This window comes from Berghia stephanieae, chromosome 4, assembly GCF_034508935.2.
Source record: "Berghia stephanieae isolate SIO BIC M18660-M18661 chromosome 4, UCSD_Bste_1.3, whole genome shotgun sequence".
NCBI lineage: Eukaryota > Metazoa > Mollusca > Gastropoda > Nudibranchia > Aeolidiidae > Berghia > Berghia stephanieae.
In genome coordinates this window covers 83,562,498-83,580,362 of record NC_088363.1, presented here as the reverse complement: position 1 = coordinate 83,580,362, position 17,865 = coordinate 83,562,498, and the positions used below count along the sequence as shown (strand labels likewise).

Sequence of the window (17,865 nt, the reverse complement as noted above, 5' to 3'; positions counted from 1 at the left end):
AATATGTGAGGGTTCTCCACTATGTGAGGGTTCTCCAATATGTAAGGGTTTTCCAATATGTGAGGGTTCTCCAATATGTAAGGGTTCTCCAATATGTAAGGGTTCTCCAATATGTGAGGGTTCTCCAATATGTGAGGGTTCTCCAATATGTAAGGGTTTTCCAATATGTAAGGCTTCTCCAATATGTGAGGGTTCTCCAATATGTGAAGGTTCTCCAATATGTAAGGGTTCTCAAATATGTGAAGGTTCTCCAATATGTGAAGGTTCTCCAATATGTGAGGGTTCTCCAATAATTTGTAAGGATTCTCCAATATGTAAGGGTTCTCCAATATGTGAGGGTTCTCTAATAAGTGAGGGTTCGCCAATAAGTGAGAGTTCTCCTATATGTAAGGGTTCTCCAATATGTAAGGGTTCTCCAATATGTGAGGGTTCTCCAATAATTTGTAAGGGTTCTCCAATATGTGAGAGTTCTCCAATATGTAAGGGTTCTCCAATATGTGAGGGTTCTCCAATAATTTGTAAGGGTTCTCCAATATGTGAGGGTTCTCTAATAAGTGAGGGTTCGCCAATAAGTGAGAGTTCTCCAATATGTAAGGGTTCTCCAATATGTGAGGGTTCTCCAATATGTGAGGGTTCTCTAATAAGTGAGGTTCGCAATAAGTGAGAGTTCTCCAATAAGGTTCTCCAATATGTAAGGGTTCTCCAATATGTAAGGGTTCTCCAATATGTGAGAGTTCTCTAATAAGTGAGGGTTCGCCAATAAGTGAGAGTTCTCCAATATGTAAGGGTTCTCCAATATGTGAGGGTTCTCCAATATGTGAGGGTTCTCTAATAAGTGAGGGTTCGCCAATAAGTGAGAGTTCTCCAATATGTAAGGGTTCTCCAATATGTAAGGGTTCTCCAATATGTGAGGGTTCGCCAATATGGAATCCACTGGCTAGAAGTATAATGTTCAGATTTTTAAAAAGTGGATAATGAATTTTTTTCTTGAATTGTGGATTAAAAGTTTGATATTGTGATTCGAAAGAATGAATGTAATTTTATTTACTGAGTTACTATTCTATTTCATCTTGAATGAGGAAGAGCTTTAAGTCCGTACTATTCCATGGTCGGTATTTTTGATATATGAAACTGCTTTATTCCTGTTTGTTTTGAAGTTATACATGGTGTGGTTTTCTTGCGGACTTTTGTTTGTTTTTGTTGGAATTTTTTTGTTGTTGTTGAGAAATTTTAAAAACTTTATTTTTTTATTTTTTTTCATTCATCTATTTATCTATTCATCATTGATTGATTTATTTATTTATCTATCATCTATTTACTCATTTATTTAATCACCTACGGCTTATTATGAATAAATATTCATTTACCCATTTGCCTTTTTCACTACAGATTGGAGAATGCCTCTCTGGAAAGTTTGTCCCAGAAGTCACGTGCAGGATGCCGACGAGTTTTATTAGAAGGTGATCTCGGAACGGGCAAAACACTTATTTGCCATCGCCTTTTACACGAGTGGGCCAAAGCGATGCAATTCTTCCATAATGTAAAGATCGAACATCCTTATATTACAGTTGATTACAATGACGAGGAACTTTCTAGCAAACCTGACTCTCATTCGTCCAAAAACGTCGATATAGATGTGTCATCCCACAATTCGGGAAGAAATGGAAATCATTACAAAAACAAACATGACGATATATCAAACACATCAAAGCCTACGGTAAATAAAGAGTCAGGAATGAATGTCAATTCCAGTAGCCAACACGCTTTGTGCAGTAACGATATTGAAGGATGTAAGCCGTGTGAGGGAAATGGTACAAGTAAGGACGGCGTTGAAGGTTCAACCAATGGAATTTCCATTGACACACAAAATGAGAACGATACTAGTCTATCGCATCAGTCGAGAAGGACTTTATTTGATGAAAGAACAGAAAAGACAGAGAATCGAAAAAGATCTAGATCCAACAAGTCAAATCGAACAGGAAGTCGAAGTCGAAGTGCCAGTGAAACAGAAAGAGAAAGCAGAAATAGAAGAAGGAGTAAAGATAAGCTAATCTGTGATGGAATTCCTCAGAAATATTTATCTCTCTTAAATATATCTTCTCCCGGCGAGGGAATCTTTGAGTCTCCGAGTGTTTCAAGGTCACGGACTTTTCGGGAGCCCCGAAGACAACGACCGTCGAGATTAACCAGCAATCTTAAAGACTACAAAGCGATGATCTACCTTCCCTGTGTCCGTTTGGCACTTTCAGAACTTCTTGCAAAATGCAACAATCCTAGAGTCCGCCATTATTATTTGGCAGCGTCGGTTTTGTTGGATCTTCTCTCATTCAGTGACGTCGTTCACAGGCCTCTTCCCTTTGACGCAGTTTACCACTGGGTCCTTGCCAATCGTGATGACATATGTATCATATTTGACAACGTTGACACTTCATCGGCTTGGGAAAAACTAATTACTGATGCTTTCCACGACATTGATGGTTTTGGCAAAATCATTGTTGCTGCTACCCCGGGTAGAATACCGAAGCGTGATGTGGATTCTTTATTTTATTGTTACGGGCTTTCGTCTGAATACAGTAACAAGATTATAAAAAATCGATTAAAAAATGAAGCTCCAGAGATGAATGACAGAATTCAATTCCTTCTCAGTTCTAGTCATACCCAAGAGTTGCTTTGCAACCCATTGAGTTTGTCTCTTCTTTCTGCCTATTTTCGAAGCGTCAAAAAGAAAGATCAGATCCCAGACCACTTGTCCGAACTTTTGGAACACCTCATCCAGCAAGCAATGGCTCATGAAGTCAGCTTGAAAAGTAAAATTAATGGTAAAAGACGAACATTTTCTTTACAAAATGTATGTGAAACCTTGGCATTTGAATGTTTGGAAAATGGAACAAATTATTTTTCGAAAAAAAAGTTTCCTGTTCAATTTTGGACGCGTCACCTCTGCGATTGCCGAGTTCTTCATGAAGTTCACGAAATTGCAAACTTTGGGCCAATCCATGAAAGAGCTGTCTCACCTATTACTAATTACAGCTTAACGCCTGACAGCGATTCCGTTCATAGTAGTAATTCCTCGATATTAGATTTGAACACTGTGTCAGATATTAGCTCAAGCAATCAAAGTTTAGCCTCCACCGAAGCAGATAAAGAGGCTCCAAAGAGAGAAAACGAGTCACCAGATCTCCATGGCAGTCCTAAAACGAATGACCTGTCAGCATCCTCAGGCCCACTTCTACAAGTACCTATTATCCACACACCTTCAGACCAAGTTAAGAAAAATGTGGAGAGACCAAAGACATTACATCTTGATTCAAAAAAGGCACAACCCAAGCCCGCTCCAAATTCAAATCAAAGTAACGTGGATGTCATATCTTTCACCAGTCGATGTATTCGGGACTTCTTAGCTTCCAAGCGAGTTTGTCGTTATTTGCAATCGGATAGAGATTGTGAAGCTTTCATTCAACGACTCATTTCCAAACCTCAGTTCTACCCGGTATTGAGGCTCACGGTAAGAAGCCTATATATCTTAGAACGATCCGATCTTGTACTAGATTTGATGGATATGCTCATGACAACTCAAGAACTGAATTTCCATAGTAACCGAATTTTACCTGCATCCAGAAGTTCCTCACCAATCAACACAACAACAGAGTCTCCCATGAGAGGCAGATTGAGGCATAGATATCGTATATCAAATTCAGATTGCCCCTTTCGAGCAAAGAGAGAAGATCAAAAGCAAAGGAGATCATCGACATCCGTTCTAGGAACATGTTTTGAAGGTGATCAAGAACTCAAAACTTCTTCTAGTTTCAATAAATTACTTTTAAGTTCAACCACCTTGTCTCCATATTCCATCAATGCATCCCCTCAAGAGCCAACAAGAGGTTACTTGGATGACTTTAAAGAGGTCTTGATTTGGCTTGCCGAGACAGACAACAGTGAGCCTTATATAGGCGCCGTTGCAAATAGGTTTCCTGATATTTTAGTCATTTCATATCAAGATTGTCCATCTCAAACCATTGAGCATTTTGTGTGTCTTGTAAAACGAAGCAGTCCTGTGATTCAAGAAGTTGTATTGTACATGAGCGGCTTCTACACACAATGGGATCTGGGGCTGAAACTTGCTGAGTCTGTTCAGGAACTCCAAAGCATCACCACAGTAACCATCAGTATGAAATGTGTTATTGAAACTTCTTTTGTGGTCGATTTCATTTGTGACTTTCTGGACAACAACAAACACATCGAGACAGTCAAACTTGAGGGCCCAATGAACGTTGCTGAAAATTTGACACAGGAAGACCACAAAAGAATCGACAAATTATTTAGTCAGCATAATGGTCCACTAAAGACCTTGATACTGGATCATTTCAGTTACCACCATCGAGTTGGTTATATCCTAAACTGTTGGCCTGGAGTGCTCAAAAATCTCCATTTAAGGAAATGTAATCTTGAGAACATCGCTGATAAGATAAACCAAAGGATTTCTAAATCGTCTACCCTCGAACAATTGTCCATCGACAACTGTTACATACCTAGTAGTACATTGATGTCGATTTTAAAACATATACGAGACAACTCACAAATAATCAGATTAGTTAAACTGGAACTGACCTTATTGTCATCTTGCAGACGGTTTTCAAAGACAGAAGTTAAGAAGCCTTCATTCAAGTCCTCTATCACGCAAGATGTGTGTAAAGCTCTGTCTGAAATTGTGAAAGGTCTGTTATCGCTGAAAGACTTGGTATTAGCCAATAACGGAATCACCAGTGAGAAAGCGCATATAATCCTCAATGCAATCATTTACAGCCCAACGCTTAGTGCGCTTGACCTCACAGGAAACATGATTAACGATGACGTGATGGATGACGTAATTTGTCTCATGGAAGAATCCAAACATATGTCCTCACTCATGCTGGGTGATAATTATATAACCAAAGAGGTCCGAAGTACTCTCATTAAGAGTTCTCTCAAGCGGCACGATTTAAGATTAAGTTTGTAACTGTCAGACTTAACGGAGGCATCTTAAGTGTTCACATGTTATTTTGCGTATTCTGCGTTGACGCAATGCTAATCACATAACTTTTTCCCATTTGCGATTGCAGTAATCGAATGGAGTGGACATTTAACTCTCTCCTTTACCAACTATAGTAAAATCGTCATGTTTGTTACGATACAACCAACATTTTTCTTATTCAAATTTCTTTTGTACATCATACAATTTAAAGAAAATGAACAGAGTATTGTAGAGCATATTTTGCGAAAGAAATTATTTTTCGCAAGAACTTACTGCTATTGTGTTTGAGTGATAAAAAATCTATTTTTGTGTTAGTTGGGTGTGAGGTTTTGGGGAAAATACTGAAAATGGCTGGTAAGGAGAGAGTTAAGACATTAAACGATCAACGGACGATTCCCGTGTGCAATGGGATTTTGGGGGATATAAATAAATAGTTTATTCTTCATTGCTTGGAGTTAGACTGCGGGATAAATTAAACTGTGGAAATGGCTGTCATATATTTTTTAAAAGTAATAATGTTGTTTAAAGGACAATGATATGTGACACACGCTTAAATCTGGTCAGTTCTGCCGAAGTGAGCCAGTTGATGATAAATCTAATTTCAAGTCAGAATTGTGCAATAATAGAAATTAATTCAATACGCATTTAGAGAGTAATAAATTTAGATTTTTGAGACAAATATGAAATAAAATTTTATCATACAGATTAAAATGACTTACAATTCTATTCTAATTTTTTTTTTCTTCAGACTACAAAACAGTGGCTGATATGAAGGCCATATCGAGTTGGGATTTTGTATGTGTGTGTGTGTGTGGGGGGGGGGGGGTTGTGTGTGTGTGCGTGTGTGTGTGTGTGTGTGTGTGTGTGTGTTTGTGTTTGTGTGTGTGTGTTTTAAGTTGATGTTATGTCCTTTTGAAAAATAGCGTCATGCTTGGACTAAATTCTGTCATGGAATTCAACCACTACTGTGATAGGGTTTTTGTAAGCTAGAAAGATAAAAAGGCATAGATAGAAGAATCTGATAACTTCAAATCCGGCAAACATTTAGCAACCTTTTATAAGACTCAAAACACTTCAAGCAAGATGATAAGCAAGAAAACAACATTTGATTATTTCAGAAATTCAACACATTTGAAGGATATGCCCGAAAGCTTTTGATGGAATAAATTAAATCGTCCACCATGTCCACTATTGCTTAATGTTCTTCACATTTTTTTTTACATTTTCATTCTCATTCATTTTAGCTTAGTGATTTATATTAACGTTGATCCTGTGGTATATTTATAAAAGAACAATTTTTCAGTGATGTGTTATTTGTTATTAAGTTACTTTAATTGTATGGCTTGCTGTCTCGTTCCGATTTTCTGTCATTGATTCTGGCACTAAAAATATAATTTAACGTATAAATGATAACAATTGAGTTCCATGAAATGCCTCATTGAGTTTACTGTTGTAAAGGGCATCAATCTTCGTACTTTGACAAGATTGATTCATCGTTTTATCAATGTCATCATTGTTCATGCTTAATCAATGCAAAATATTGATTAATGCAGCGATCTTATTTCTCTATTTCGCTTTGTGTTTGGAAATTAATTATTTTGATGAATTGTAAGATTTTCACTAAAAATAAAATTCATTTCTTAAACATCAAATGGGTTAGTTTTACAAGTATGGATTTCATGCTTTTAATTTTTGTTGGCAAGAGTTTGATACTTGTAATAAAATTTGTTCACATGTTTTGGCTAGAAAACTGGGTGGGATTCCTGACCTCCCATAGAGGGCAGGGAGGTACTTAATGTGTCCTCTATCCCCCTATAACTATTTTCCAATTGCTTTCTGTCTTTGTCTTGGAATGAAATAACTTAGTTTTGTCCTGACCCTAACCAGTCCTTGGCTTGGAGGGAAACAGTCTAATGTATAGTTATAGTCTGGGAGATGATATTTTTCCTTGTAAATAATCTCTCTCTTATATATTGTTTTTGTTTTTTTTTAAATAAAAAAACATATGATTTGTAAACATTTGAGTGGACCGGTGCTTGTGTCAGGATGAGACTTTTAGTAGATTGTCTCAAACCATGCACAGTGATAGTATGCTCTTGGAATCTGTATTTGTTCCCTATTTGTGCCATTCCCCTTTGTTCTACCCTTCTTGTACGCTTTTAATTGTAAATCTATAACCTTTTTACTACCCCATTCCCGTCCTTGCGCTGAAATGAAATGAATGTGTCGCGAGCGCCGTAAAACCTTCAAATCAAAACAATAAATTGGCCAGAAAACGTGAACTTCAAAGAATTCTCCTTCTTACGAATCCCCCTGAGGTCGACTATCATTGAAATCGATCGATAAATAAGGTATAAATACTCTAGCCAAGACTTTTCTCAGTGGACGCCACTTGAGTTTCTGGCTCTGAGATAAATCTTTTTATAAATTCCCTTTATCTTTCTCTCTCTAATACGTTGCGTGGCTCAGTGGTACGGTCTTTGCTTCGTACCCGAAAGGTACCGAGTTCGATCACCTGCCGCTGCGCTGTGTGGCCATGAGCAAGTCACCTCGCCCTAGCTCAGTTTGCGGCGCTGCACTGCGGCTCACGCCTGGGTTATTCCGGTCTTCCCTTGGAATGGACCCTAGGGACAAATTTCCCCGATGGAATGAAGGAATAAAGGGAATTTTATTTATTTTTTATTCTTTCTATTTACTTTCTATTCTTTTTTTTTTTGTTTTTTTTTTTTGTTTTTTTTTTTTTAATGTACTCAATAGCAGATGTTGAACCAAAGACTATGAGAGCAGGGCACTAGTGTGGATTGAACCAGAGACCGTGGGAGGTGGGCACCAGTGGGGAGTGAACCAGAGACTGAGAGATGGGCACCAGTTGGTAGAGAACCAGATAATATGGGAGGTGGGCACCAGTGGAGAGTGAACCCAGAAATGTCTGGAGTGGACATGTGGGAAGTGATCGAGAGACAATGGGAAGTGGGCACCAGTGGGGAGTGAACCCAAGGTGGGTACCAGTAGGGAGTCGAGCTTGGACTATGGGAGGTGAGCACCAGTGGGGAGTGAACCCAGAATTGTGCGAGGTGGACACCAAAGGGGAGTGAACCAGAGACAATGGGAGCAGAGCGGTGGATGCCAGTGGAGAGTGAGTGAATCCAGGGCTATGAGATGTGGATGCCAGTGGAGAGTGAGTGAGCCCAGGGCTATGAGATGTGGATACCAGTGGAGAGTGAGTGAGCCCAGGCTATGAGATGTGGATACCAATGAGAAGTTAACCCCGTACCAGAGGAGGTGGACTCAAGTGGGAATAAACCTGGGACTGTGAGATGTGGACACTAATGGTGACTGATCCCAGGGATACGGAAGAAGATACACATTGGAGAGTGAACCCGGGACTCTCTCTAGCGAACACCAATGAGGAGTGAAATGGGAACAATGTGACTACATCCTGTTATCTTGGCCATCCAGCTATTGGTGTCTATCCTTTATAGTCCCGGGTTTGCTCTTCACCAGTGTCCATCAATTGGTTCCCTCCTCACTGGTGTCCACCTCTTACAGTTCTGGGTTCTCTCCCATTGCTGCCCACCTCCCATAGTCTCTGGTTCACTCCCCACTGGTGTTCAGCTCCCACAATCTCTGATTTCTCTTCATTGGTACCCACCTCACACATTTCTGGATTCACTCCCCATTCGTGCTTATCTCCAATAGTCTCTGGTTCAATCCCCACTGGTGTCCACCTCATTCAGTTCTGGGTTCACTCCCCACTAGTGCCCACCTCCCATAGTTTCTAGTTCACTCCCCACATGTATCCGCTCACATAGATCTGGTTCACTCCCCACAGGTACCCACCTCCCATCGTGGCCAGCTCAATCCCCACTGATGCCCTGCTCCTATAGTCTCTGGTCCACTCTCTCTGATGTACACTTCACACAGTTCTCGGTTCACTCCCTACTGGTGCCCACCTCCCATAGTCTATGGTTCAATCCCAACTGGCGGTCTCATCCCATGGTCTCTGGTTCAATCTCAACTGATGCCCTACTCCCATCGTCTCTGGTTCACTCCTCACTGGTGCCCATTCACATAATTCTGGGTTCACTCCCCACAGGTACCCACCTCCCATTGCCTCCAGTTCAATCCCCACTGATGCCCTGCTCCTATAGTTGTGGCTCACCCCCCCCCCCCTCCCCCAGTGAGCACCTCATACAGTTCTTTGTTCGCTCCCCACTGGTGCCCACCTCCCATAGCCCTGGTTCAATCCCAACGGGTACTCTCATCCCATAGTCTCTGGTTCAATTCCCACTGGTGTCCACCTCCCAGAGTTTCCGGTTTACTCCCCAATGGTGCCCATTGATTGCATGATTATCTAAAAGAATAATATCGTTACAAACTACCAGTCCAATATATCCCCTAATAATTGACCAATTAACCCTTTCCCCTCCCATGAACTCCCCAGCCAACATTAATGAGTCTATCTATTCAACTATTTCAATCGTTAAAAGTTGTTTTTTTTTAAAGAAAAGAAAAAAAAAAAAAAAGCAAGAAAATAAAAACAAACAAATTTTTTTAAAGGAAAAAAAAAACAACAAACAAACAAACAAACAAAAAATGTTTTTATGTTGGCCAAAGACCCTTATAAAGTGATTTGAGCACCTTTATTGAATATAGCGGTATATATAGCGCAAGTAAATTTTTCTCTCTTTCTCTCTCTCTCTCTCTCTCTCTCTCTCTCTCTCTCTCTCTCTCTCTCTCTCTCTCTCTCTTATAGCTATTGCTACATATGATGGGAATATCTTGGACGGTTATTGATGCTATGAGTTTAGGTAAAATGCTCACAACATCCACCAGTCGGAAATAACGTACCGTCACACAAAACTACAAGTAACCTTGAACGTTAAAAGTCTGATTGATATAATTTAGTGAGAACTATTTACCAAAATGACTGCCTTAATACAATAACAAAGAGTGGAATGATGTCAATTTCGTTCCTTCAACAGTCTAATTGATATAATTTAGTGAGAAGTAATCACTATTGTGCGCAAGACGAAAGATAGAATAACAGACAGTAACTGGGATCGTAGCCTCACTATCAATTAAAATTTATTTCTAATTTCACCAATTTTTGGAGTAAACACACAGTTCTTAGTATCAAACCTATTGTAAATTTGACGCTGATCACGAATCCGACGTGAAAACAGCGAAAATCCGAAAAAAATTGTCCACTTTTTTATACTGCCACGCCCCCGATCGCCGATCGCCTAAAAAAATATCTCCCCGTATGTGGGCAAAAATCATCTGCGATAAACGCAGGGATCGGGTCACAGCGATAGGTCATCCGTCCCGCTATCAGCGGATGTCGGCGTCTATGGGGGGGGGGGCTTTACATTCTTTGGGAGACCTTCCGGGGGCTCCAAGCGCTGCATTTCTTTATATTTGAGTCGTTTCTCTTAACGCTGGGAGGGTTCGGAAAACCTCCCCCTTCTCCCCCCCCCTCCTCTCTATCTCTCTTCCCTTTTTTTTTTTTTAATTTTTTTTTTTAGTGAGTTGTATTAAAATAAATAAGGTAATAATAAAGTTATATTCACGTATCCAGGCCGAAACAATTACACACAAACACACACACACACACACACACACACATACACACTTTCTATCTCCCTTTTTCTTTCTTTTTCTTTCTTTCTCTTTATCTCTCTATCTATCTCCCTCGCGCTCTCTCTCTCTCTCTCTCTCTCTCTCTCTCTCTCTCTCTCTCTCTCTCTCTCTCTCCATCCCCCCCCTCTCTGTCTTTCTCTGTTTTTTTTTTGTTTTGTTTTTTTAATTTAGCACACACACATACACACGCACACACACACACACACACACAAACACACACGTACACACCTATATACACAATCATTTTGCAAAAAGTCTCACATTAGTAGTAATTTAATTTATATATAATTAATGAATATGTCTGCAGTCTTGTCTGTATTTTTAAAGGTGGAAGAAGACAGCCGCTTCAATACATTCGAGATATGTTTTGCGGCGGAAAAGGCGGGAGGGGATGGATCCCTCATAGGGGCCCAAAGAATAGGGCGGCTGTGGAGGATTTATCCCTCCAATAACGAGGCCAGGGTAAGGATGTGCAGAGGGATCGTCCTTCGAGGGAGAAAACTTGATCTGAATGGAAGAAACCCATTTATTCTGGTTGACGAAGAGGGGAAGGAGATAGCGGTCACTAAATTGTTTATCGGTGGCATCCCAATATCATTCTCCGATGAAGAGATCGAAAAAAAGGTCAAGATGCTTGGACTTAAAATGACGAGTAGAATGGTCATGGAGCGGGTAAGGGACCCGCAGGGCAAGATGATGACTTGGTTAACTGGAAGAAGGATGGTTTGGATTTGTATCCTTACTGCCCCAACACCAAGAATAATAGACGTAGGCATCTTTAAAGGGTTCCTGTACAATAAGGAAATGCAGGACAATAGATGCAGGAATTGCATGGAGCAAGGCCATAGTGCCACAGCATGTAGAAAACAAGTCGTCTGCAAAACAGGGGGACATAGGGAAGTCGATTGTCCAATGCTTCTGAAGGAAAAAGAAATGGATACAGCGGAGGATAGAGTTGAAAACTTTGAGAGGGAGGAGGAGAAAGAGGAGGAGTCGGAAAAGGAGTCGGAAGAAGAAATGGAGGGGGAGAGAGAGGAGACGGAGGAGGAGGGAGAGAGGGAGGTGGAGGATGAGGAAGAAGTAGAGGAGAAGGAGAGAGAAGAAAGGAGATAAAAAGTGGAGAGAATCGGGAGGTGGGAGATAAGGACAAAAAAAACCACATGATAGAATTAATAGACGGGGAGGAGAGGAAGTAAGAAAAGATATGGAAATGGTAAAAGAAGGAAATGGAAAGAAGAAGCGAGGTAACGATGAACAGGTAAGAGAGATGCAAGAAGGTGAGATTGGTGGAAAAGGAAAATCAAATGAATTCATGGAAGAGGATAAGGAAAAAGTAAGGAGAGGTCGGAAAGAAAAAGAAAAGATAGAGACAGAAAGAGAAAGAGAAGAAAAAAGAGAGAGGGGGAGACAAGTTGTGAGGGAGGCAAAAAAAAGTTTAAAACAATGGAGGATTATGTTATGACAAGATCTTCTAGTAGAAAGAGAGTAGGGTCACCAGAAGAGGAAGGAAAAAGAGGTCGCCCAAAACTATCCGAGTAAAAATGGTGTTAAAAAGAGATTGTAGTAAAAGTAATAATGTTAAAACATAAAATATTATTAATTTCAAAATACTTCAATTAAAATGAATCCAAACAATTTTAGCACGGTTTTTTTCAGAGGGGGGTTTAGAATATTTAAGTATCCTTTCACTAAATGTTTGTGGATTAAGAAACAGGAAAAAAAGGAATGCAATTTTTAAAAATATCAAGCAAAATAAAATAGACATAGTAGGATTACAGGAAACACATTTATTGGAGGAGGATTCAAATTTAGTTGAAAAAGAATGGGGTGGGAAAATTATCTTATCTCAGGGGACATCCAAAAGTAAAGGACAATTATTTCTTATTTCCAAACAATTAAACGATAAAGTAGAAATTAATACATTGTACAAAGACTCCAGAATATTATTGATAAAATTAAATACATACAATAACAAAGATAGAGGTATTTTAATAGCTAATATTTACGCTCCATGTATTACACAGGAGATAAATTATTTCTTTTCTCATTTAGGAAAGATTTTAATATCAAAATCGGAGTTAAATCTAGATTTACCAATGATTTGTTTAGGGGACTTTAACACTGTGGTAAATAATGAGTTGGACATAATATCTGGCAATCCACATGATAAAGAAAATGTTGAAAATCTTAATGATTTTATCAATAGATTAGCCTTTACAGATACATGGAGAATAAAATATAAAAAGAAAAATGTTTTACATGGAGTAGAGGATCTCCTTTGATAGCTAGACGTCTAGATTATATCTTTATATATAACATGCTTATACCTTTTTTACAAGAAGCAGAAATTAAAGGCATTGCCTTTACTGATCATAGAGCAGTTATATCAAAATTTAAATTCACATCCTTCAAAAAAGGACCCTCCTTATTTAAAATGAATGTATCAATATTGAGTGACTTAAAATATATAACATTAATGAAAGAAAAAATCCAAAGTTGCTTAGAAGAAAACAAAAGGTTGGATCCTCACCTTAGGTGGGAATGTGTTAAAATAGACATCAAGGAATTTACACAAGACTATTACTGCAAATATAAATGTCGTAAGAAATCAGATACTTATAATGAAGAAATAAGAGCCCTTAATGAATTAGAAGAACAATTAGTATATTACCCTAACGACAACGATATTTTATCACGAATATTGGAATTACGGAAAAGAATTGAAATAAAACAAATAGAAGAAACAATGGGGACCAGAGTAAGAGCAGGCATCAAGTGGATAGAAGAGGGAGAGAAATGTAATCGATTCTTTCTATCATTAGAAAAGACCAGGGCTGTAAACAATACAATTTATAAATTGAAAATTGATGAAAATAATTATGTTACTAATGAATTGGAAATTCTAGAAACTATTAGTAAATATTATTCAGAACTTTACACCGAATTGAAAGAAGACGAAACAATAGAAATGTTGAGTGATGAATATGTAAAAAATATCACTATACCGTTAGATGAAATTAGGAGTGCTATGGAAAAAATGAAAAATGGATCCTCCCCAGGGCCAGATGGAATTCCAATAGAATTTTACAAAGTTTTTTTGGGATGAGATCAAAACGGCGATGTTCAACTGTTTTGAATTTAGTATTTTTTAAAATATGCTTAGTTACAGTCAAAGGATGGGGGTAATAGCGTTAATACCGAAAAATCAATTTATCGATAGGGAAGACTTAGGGAATTGGAGGCCTATAACATTAACAAATGCTGATTATAAAATACTGGCAAAAACCTTAGCAAACAGACTTAAAACGGTTATAAGTAATATAATTAGTAAGGACCAAAAAGGATTTATTCTTGGAAGAAACATTGCAGAAATTTTGAGGGAAATCGATGATTTAATAGAATATGAAAAAGAAATAAACTTATCCTCGTTAATGTTATCAACTGATTATAAAAAGGCTTTCGACACTATATCAACAACATTTCTATTAAAAACTTTCGGAAATTATTTCAAAGGTTGTATTATCACCATTCTCAACAATAGGAAGGTTTGTGTCAAAAATGGGGGACATATATCGGGTGATTTTGATATGCAAAGAGGCGTTAGACAAGGTTGTCCAATATCTCCTTTAATTTTTATTCTAGGAGTAGAAATAATGGCATCTAAAGTAAGACAGGAGAAAAACATTCAAGGAATAATAATAGATAACACAAGATTTATTATTAAACATATGCTGACGATACAACTTTTTTTCTAAAAGATCAAAAAGACTTAAAACATGTGTTACAGAAAATTAATGAGTTTTCGATATTCTCTGGACTTACTTTGAATAAGAGTAAATCTAAAATTATGCAACTGAACAAAAATCAAATCCTTAAGAAAGATTCATTGTTCAACATTCCAATTGTTGATGATATAAAAAATTAGGAGTAATATTCAGTTTCAAAATGACAGCTACGGAAAATAAAAATAATTGGATACATAAAATTGAAAGCATAAAGAAAATGCTAAAGTTATGGGAAAAAAGGGACCTTTCTTTGATAGGAAAAATAAACATAATCAAAACCTTTGGTATTTCTATGTTAATTTATATTATGCAGAGTATTTCAATCCCGTTGACTGTATTAGAGGAAATAAATAGATTGTTCTTTAAATTTTTGTGGCAAAAGAAAACATCAAATAGGAGAGCTTTTGAGAAAGTAAAAAGAAAGACCATGTGTAACGATAGAAGTAATGGAGGCCTGAACATGATTGACATAATTTCTTTACAAAAATCCTTTCTGATTAATTGGGGAAAAAAGTTTTATTCAGATGAAAGTTGCGATTGGAAAGTAGTATCTAATTACTTTTTTAGACGCATTGGGGGAAAAAAAGCATTGGAAGCAAATATAAACAGTGCGCAATTCAAAGGGTTAAAATTGGTGAAAAACATATTTTGGAAAAATGTTTTAATAGAGTATCTTAACTTTCCTCATGAAGATCAAAATATGGAAATTCACCCAGATGAACCAATTTTTAACAATAATAAAATTAAATTCAAAAGTAAAGTACTGTTTTCAACTAATCTAATCGCAAAAAAAGTGTTTTACGTTTTGCAAAATTACATCAATTCAAGACGTATCATGTCAATTGGGGAATTCAAAGATATATATGGGAATTATAATGGAATAGATCTTGATTATAGTGTAGTCAAAAGCGCTTTATCACGCCTAAAAGTTTCGAAATCAGAAGATTTAATAAAATTTCAAAAAAAGAATATTATTCAAAATCTTTCCAGAAAAGAGTTATACCAAAATGTTAGAGGAGAAGGATCAATAGAACATGTTAAGGGCTTTTGGTGGGAAAAAAGCGTAGAGTTACAAGCAAAACATTGGATTTTACCTTATGTTTGTACAAAAGAATCAAGATTAAGGATTTTACAATGGAAGATTATGCACAATATTTACCCTACCAATATATTGCTTCATAAAATGAAAGTTGCAAGTTCAAATAAATGTCAATATTGTGATGAAATAGACTATTCGGAGCATTTCTATTTTTTTTATTGTAAAGCAGTAAAATCTGTATGGCGGGAGATAGAAAGCATAATTAACAGTAAGATAGGGAAACAAATACATATAGATTTGCAAAAAGTAATGGTGGGATTGATTGATTATCCCGGAATCAATGAATCGGATCGTATGTGGATAAATTATTTGATTCTCGTTGGAAAAATGGTTGTCTCTAAAATCAAATATGGCCCAAAAAAATATCCATTAGCGATATTAAGAACCTATATGAGGATCAGAAAATTGATATAAAATAAAATTAAATAAAATAAAATATTATTATTGTTATTATTACTGTTTTTGTAGTTGTTATTATCGTAGTTGTAGTTATGATGGTTGTTATTATTATTAGATATTATGGTTCCTGTTTTTGCTAACGTGGCTGTTATAATAATTTTTAGTAGTTTTATCATTAAGTTTATATGCTCTATCAGTATTATTTTTTCTTTTGTTGTTGTTGTTGTTATTGTTATTATTGTTGTTGGTGTTTTTATTATTATTGTTGTTGGTGTTGTTGTTATTAGTGTTATTGTTGTATTGTTGCTATTATTGTTATTATTATTACTATAATTAATTACTTGGACCTGTGTTTCTGAAGATGGGTATATTGATTATACAATTTGTATACCCATAGTTATGAAAAAACTATCAGTTACATTAAAGCAATAAACCAATCTTATCTTATTAAAAACCAAAAAAAAAAACAACAACAAAAAAACCCCCAAAAAAATTTAAAAAATAAAAAACCTGTGATGAAGATGGAGACGTTATATCCGATATTACAATGTCGTTCAATTTGTTGGCATCCGCTTTTATAATATCTAATAATTAGAAAGAAAAAAAAAGAAAAGAAGTAAAGACATCACAAATACATGTGAATGCACAACTAGATACACTTATCTATATGCACAATCGACAGGCGGAACCAACGACCTTTGATTTTTTTTAAAATTATTATTATTATTATTATTATTATTATTATTATTATTATTATTATTATTATTATTATTATTATTATTATTATTATTATTATTATTATTATTATTATTATTATTATTATTATTATTATTATTATTATTATTATTATCTTTATTATTATTATTACTATTATTATTATTATTATTATATATTATTATTATTATTATTATTATTATTATTATTATTTATTATTATTATTATTATTATTATTATTATTATTAATATCATCATCATGACTATTTTAGAACCAACACGTCCATAATCCCTGCTATCACAATATTTTCAGCCCGTGCTACGATCGCATTTCCTATTTATTTCATTACTTATTTATTTTAGGAAGTGTACAGGGCTCGCATCGAACTCAACTTGACCTTGAAAATAGGTCCCGAGTTTGCTCACAATTGGCAATCCTATATATATATATTTTTTAGCCTCTGTCGCCCGCCTTTAAGTGTACACTCCATACACGTACGGTCACTAAACATACACCATGTAAAAATGTGTGTATGCACATAGGTGCATGTATGTGATATGTATGTATGCATATGTATGTATATGTATGTGTATATGTATGTATATATGTGCATCTTCGGGCCACGTTCCAAGTGCCCCATATGTCAAAATGCATTGCATTTGACTGTACGATTAATATCATAATTCAGAGGCGGCGATGTTTTTCTTATATCACTTTCTTAATTTTGCTCCTTCTTTGAGTGTACTAGGGTCATATATCTTTTGCATTATTATTCTTTTTTATATTTACCCATTATGCGATTGTAGCATTGTGAAACATCTGTGGTGATGGGTCTTATATATTTTTATTATCATTATTATTATTATTATTATTATTATTATTATTATTATTATTATTATTATTATTATTATTATTATTATTATTATTATTATTATTATTATTATTATTATTATCATTATCATTATTATTATTATTATTATTATTATTATTATTATTATTATTATTATTATTATTATTATTATTATTATTATTATTATTATGATCGATATCAAATAATTTTTTTTTTCTTTTTTCTAAGGTCAATATACCTAAACCTGTTTATTGTCGTATTTAAAAGACGGAGATAATTCTAAATTGGCAAAGCAACGACAAACTTTGGGTGTCTCCCATTCCTGAGGTCAAAATATATATTATGATAATAATGCTAATGAGG

At 36.0% G+C, this 17,865-nt stretch overlaps 1 protein-coding gene across 9 annotated transcripts in view; it reads left to right on the top strand.

The window, feature by feature from the left end:
- LOC144971408 (uncharacterized) overlaps nt 1–6,663 on the top strand; it is a 47,478-nt gene extending 40,815 nt beyond the window's left edge. For all 9 annotated transcript variants that reach the window (XM_078912262.1, XM_078912259.1, XM_078912260.1 and 6 more), the window contains one exon: nt 1,390–6,663. In XM_078912262.1, the coding sequence (XP_078768388.1) occupies nt 1,390–4,996 (3,607 nt within the window). In that variant the 3' untranslated portion in view covers nt 4,997–6,663. The remainder of the gene's footprint in view (nt 1–1,389) is intronic.
- The last annotated feature ends 11,202 nt before the right edge of the window (nt 6,664–17,865 follow it).